This window comes from Bubalus kerabau, chromosome 8 (assembly GCF_029407905.1).
Source record: "Bubalus kerabau isolate K-KA32 ecotype Philippines breed swamp buffalo chromosome 8, PCC_UOA_SB_1v2, whole genome shotgun sequence".
Classification (NCBI taxonomy): Eukaryota; Metazoa; Chordata; class Mammalia; order Artiodactyla; family Bovidae; genus Bubalus; species Bubalus kerabau.
Genome location: NC_073631.1, coordinates 104,939,030 through 104,944,765, shown reverse-complemented (window position 1 = coordinate 104,944,765; position 5,736 = coordinate 104,939,030). Strand labels below are relative to the sequence as shown.

Here is a 5,736-nt window from a genome sequence, read left to right as displayed (position 1 = left end):
TGAATAATAATAAAATCTATATTTTAAAACATATTCCTTAGGCATCAGGCTGTCAAATCAGAGGGTGATCTCGGGCTCACGGGCCTTTTCATGGACGGGTTTCACAGATGGGCCTACTATGATTTAGAGCAATGTCACACAGATTTATTGTCTCATTTTACATTGGTTGTCACTTTTGTTCCAGAAAAAATAAATGAGACCTACACAGGTTGGTGGGGCTTGTGCTTAGGAAAAGAAAGAATCAGAAAGCAGATGTCTATAAAGTGCTGCTGCTGTGCTCAGTTCCTAGGCAAATCATGCCTCACATCTCTGAAAACGAGAGCTATCCAGGTGAAGGAATGCTGGGATACAGTGGGAAAAAGAACCAGTGGATTCAGGAGATAAAAGTTACGGGCTCTTGCTTCGTAACCGTTAACTTATTGGCCTTGAGGGAAAAGGAGACACAGCGCCTGGGCTTCCTTTAGATTCTTTAGCCGTGGCTAAAAGAAGATTCTTTAGCCACGGTGGTTCCGTGGCTAAAGAATCTGCTTGCAATGCAGGAAACACGGCTTCCATCCCTGGGTCGGGAAGATCCCCTGGAGGAGGGCATGGCAACCAACTCCAGTATTCTTGCCTGGAGAATGCCTGCGGACAGAAGAGCCTGGTGGGCGACAGTCCATAAGTTCGCAAAGAGTTAGACACGCGAGCATGCACAGACGGAGTGCCTATTATCTACCAGGTGATTTTCCTGCATTATCTGTGATCTTGTTCATTTTCTCTAGAACGTTTATGGAGGATGCATAATTACCCCCTCTCACAGTTGAGGAAACTGGGGTTCCAAAATTAAGACCCCTACTCAAATGATCATGTGGTAATTTAACTGCTAATGAGAGATTTGAGCCCTGGTCTTCACTGGTTCCAAGTACATAGTCTGTGAGCTATACTATGCTGTTTTCTAGGACTTGAGGATTTATACTTGTAAAAATACAGGAGTTAGCCTAGATCAAAGGCTGCAAACCTTCAACTCATGCACAAATGCTTCTGATTTGGCTCTAGGATGATTCAAACATTTAAAAATTGTTGGTTAACCTTTCAACATTCAAAGATTTCTCATACAACTCCAGGTCTCTGTATTTTCTTGAAAGACTTGAAGACCAGGCAATTTTAGGAGCTGAGCAATGGTGGCTCCTTAGATGGTGTAGGCCATCTCTGTGTGGCCGCATTTCCCACACCCAAGCTAGTCCATGCATTTATATCACTCACCTGGTCCTTCTGTCATCTGAATTGACAGCCTCTGGACTAGATGGTGGCTGACTTTCTGGGAGTCATGAGAGAGGGCATAAAGGAAAAAATACTGTGTTGGTGGGAGTGGGGAGTGTGGTTAGTTTCACCCTGAGGGACAGGGAGAGGGCTGAGTAGGGAGGCACCTGGACTATAAGCAGAGGAGGCATATATACAGCAGTTGCCTTTATTTGCACACTATATGAAAAAAATGCAATCTGGGCTCTGTTCTTAATCCTAGAGAAAAATCTTCATTATCTCAAAGTTTGTATGAAAAACCTTTTAAATGATCCCTCTTATATAGGACCCCGTGCTTTCCATAAAGCACTTCCCTATGCCATCTAATGTGACTTGCTGATTATCCATGGGGAAGGTGGAGCAATTGTTATTGTTCCTGTCGCTCAGCTGAGGAGGTGAGTGCTGTAGAGATGCGGATGGCTCCACATTAGGTTACACAGTGAGTATGTGCACAGCAGAAGCACAAACCAGCTGTCCTAATTTCCAGCCTAGTCCTAGTTCCATGAGCTGTCCCTGATCTGGGGCAGGTGACAATAGCGTCATCCATGACCCCTCTAATGGAACTTTACAAGATGGCACTGGCATACTCTTTCGCCTAGAATTCTCAGCACTGAGTTTGAATCCAGGATTTGGGACACTCCCAAAGGCTCCTGTCTCTACAGGGAACGGAAAGGAAGGAATGACTCATCTTAGTCCTTTCCTGCAAAATAATCCAAGCCACCGTTTGCAAGGAGGCTGGTTACAACTTGATCCCTCATTTTCTGATAAGTCTGGGCAGGTCGCACAAGTTAATGTTGTCTTCCAGTGGGCACAGCTGTTGCTAGATTTTTTTTTTTTTTTTTGGCAATTTTAAAGAAGAGTTCTGGCCCCAGGAGGAGCCCATGTGTTCTCCTCCGCCTTCTATGCTGTTGTTTTTAGATGGAGGAACAAAAATAACCACTGAGGGATACCATGAAAGCTGCCGGAGAGGCTGTTGTGCTGTTTTCCAAGAAATCTGTTTCAAAATGTTTAATGTCTCTTAAGAGAAAAGTATTCAGGAATTGGGGCTGCCAGCGTATTCATAACTAATGTCCTCCCCAATATTTCTGGAAAAAAAAACAGATGGCACTTTGATGGGTATATGAGAGATGCCATGTGCTGAGGCTGGTTCAAAGAAAAAACCTCCCACCCGAAGAAGAAATGTAAATATACAACCACCTACATGTTTAGAGACCACCAGGACAGAAAAGGTGCCTCTGATTCCCCTAATATTTCCTTTGTTGTCTTAACCATCATTTGAATGCTTTCAGTGGTTAATACAGCTTTTGAAATCCTGGTTTGAGATTGTTTAAGTTGTAAATGAATGCAGAAAATAAAATACAGTTGAAATAGTATGTGCAGTATCGCATACATAATTCCATGCAGTCCTACCTCAGGGGCAGTATTTGACAGAGCATATAGGTTGAACCAGGAAAGATGCTTTGGAAGAAGCCAGTTAAAGTAAGAGTCTGCATGTGTGACATAACAGGGAAAAGAGTGGGGGAAAGAGTGCTGTTGAAGCCCATGACAAAATTTTCCTGCAATATAATTAAATTTTGAAATACTGTTGCAGTGATATTGTCCATAGCTAAAAAAATTAGGGTACTAAAAAGCTTTTATTGAAAAATGGCAGTTCATTTTTTCTGTATCTTTTCCATCCACCAGTCCTACTTCTTGGAAGTAACCAAATTAAATTTCTTTTTGCATCTATTTCTCTATATATAATGCATTTATGCTTTCAGTTCAGTTCAGTCGCTCAGTCATGTCTGATTCTTTGCGACCCCATGAACCGCAGCACACCAGGTCTCCCTGTCCATCACCAACTCCCGGAGTTCACCCAAACCCTGCCCGTTGATTTATGCTTTAATACTTTATATATCAATTTTTGACTCTTACGTTCTTTCATGTATATAAGAAGTTTTCCACCACCACCACTGTCACACACACACACACACACACACACACATTTCTTTCCCCATTTGATCTCTCTTTTGTATTACCAACCTTTCTCAAAGACCTGAATGGTTTTTGTTGCCCATTCCCATACATAAAAGAACACTGATGGCTTTCTGTGCTGGTATCGCTCTTTCAAACATGGTGAACGTTCCAAAAACCCACTGGATTTTCTGTAAGAAGTGTGGGAAGCACCAGCCCCACAAAGTGACACAGTACAAGAAGGGCAAGGATTCTCTGTATGCCCAGGGAAAGCGGCGTTATGACAGGAAACAGAGTGGCTATGGTGGGCAGACTAAGCCGATTTTCCGGAAAAAGGCTAAAACTACAAAGAAGATTGTACTGAGGCTTGAATGTGTTGAGCCCAACTGTAGATCAAAGAGAATGCTGGCTATTAAGAGATGCAAGCATTTTGAGCTGGGAGGTGATAAGAAGAGAAAGGGCCAAGTGATCCAGTTTTGAGCTTCATATTTTGTTTTATTATGAAGACAATAAAAATGCCATCAATAAAATCCTCTTATTTAAAAAAAAAAAAAAAAGAACACTGATGATCTACAGTGATTAGTTGTAAATTTGAAAGTTAGGGCAAGCAAATGTTTCTTTTCTTTTAGCCTAGTGTTCTTTGAACTGGGGGCCACAGGGCTGAGAAATCAATTTTGTGTATTTTTAATCACCAACTTACAAAAGAGAAACAATGGAGTGGAGTAAACAATGGGGTTGGGATGGAATGCAATTTCATCGAATAAAATAGAAAATAGCAGACTGCCTTTAGTAGAGTTTAATGCTGTTTAACACTGTTTAACCAGAGAAGGCAATGGCATCCCACTCCAGTACTCTTGCCTGGAAAATCCCGTGGGCGGAGGAGCCTGGTAGGCTGCAGTCCATGGGGTCTCGAAGAGTCGGACACAACTGAGTGACTTCACTTTCACTTTTCACTTTCATGCATTGGAGACGGAAATGGCAACCCACTCAGTGTTCTAGCCTGGAGAATCCCAGGGACAGGAGCCTGGTGGGCTGCCGTCTATGGGGTCACACAGAGTCGGACACGACTGAAGCGACTTAGCAGCAGCAGCAGCAGCAACACTGTTTAACAGCATTTAACACATATGACTTTAATTTCAGCTCTACTTGTGTATAAAAGTGCTGTTCTGGGTCACAATTTAAAAGTTATGTCTTTCTGAGGGTCACCATAAAAATGTTTTAAATTCTCAAAAAAGAGCATTCATGTATAGCAATGGAGTATAACAAATATATTTAACTTTATATGGAGTATAATCTATAAAAACACTGAATCACTATGTTTTAAACCTGAAGCATAATAAGTCAGGGACTTCCTTGGTGGTCCAGTGGTTAAGAATCTGCCTTCCAATGCAGGGGATATCAGTTTGATCCCTGGTCAGGGAATTAAGATCCCACCTGCTGTGTGGCAACTAGGCCTGCACACGTCAACTAGCCAAACAATAAATATTTAAATATATATATATAGTAAGACAACTATGCTTCAGTTTAAAAAACTGACTGAATTCTCTCTATATAATGAGATAGGATGATAAGTTAGTGTTTCTTGTTAGGGTTCTCAAAGGGTAGTATATGGATATCTGGGACCATTCAAGCTTCTTAAGAGGAGAGTGTTTCTGTGTCCTGTCTGTGCAGGTATTCAGGGATCGTGGTGGGAAATGGGACCTAGAGATCTGATTATTCGGTATGTGGTTTACTTCATCGTGTTTTCACTCCATGCCTCCCCTCTGCTTTCCTCTGTCTCTGGTGGCTTAAACTATGTTCCATTTGGATTAGCTCCATTAAAGAAGCTCTGAGAACTTTCTCGATGACCCGGCGCTTGCTCTCACCCACCATTGCCTGACTGATGTATGAAAGGCTGGCACCAAGGACTAGCCGGGAGTGAGTCTTTCTTTTTTTCTGCTCAAATTCCACCTCCCTCTGACATCGCCAAGCCTGCAGTGGTCTCTGATGCTATTTTCATTGCTCTAGACGTACCTGAGTTTTTGCACAAACCAAGGTCAAGTAGCACTGCATGTCTGAAAGGGTAGATGTTGTCAACAAGAGCCAGAACTTGGAATCCAAATTTTCAAACGTTTCCAAGCTGGGATTAAACATATATTTAGAAGCTGAACATGTCCTGGGTGAAAAGTGGGAGAGGATGCTGTGGCAGAGAGGAGCCCTTCCATCAGGACTGCGTGGCATCTCGCATATGTAAGGTTTGCTCCCTGTGCCTTTCCTGGGTACCTGATCGCAGCAGCGGTGGAGGCAGAATTTAGAGGGAGGCTCAAGAGGGAGGGAATATATATATATATATATATATATATATATATATATAATTATGACTGATTCACGTTGTTGTACTGCAGAAACCAACACAACATTGTAAAGCAATTATCTTCCAATTAAAAAAGAAAAAAGGATAAAGTAGGTGGTAGCAGATAGAGGCAGAACACTTGGTATAATGGAATGTCTATTTTTAGGTCTAAA

General features: G+C 42.1%; 1 protein-coding gene across 1 annotated transcript; it reads left to right on the top strand.

The window, feature by feature from the left end:
* The first annotated feature begins 3,375 nt into the window (after positions 1 to 3,375).
* Positions 3,376 to 3,791, top strand: LOC129658660 (60S ribosomal protein L36a-like). Its single transcript, XM_055589536.1, has one exon. The coding sequence runs from the start codon at positions 3,391 to 3,393 to the stop codon at positions 3,709 to 3,711; it is 321 nt and encodes a 106-aa protein (XP_055445511.1). The 5' UTR covers positions 3,376 to 3,390; the 3' UTR covers positions 3,712 to 3,791.
* Positions 3,792 to 5,736: the final 1,945 nt, after the last annotated feature.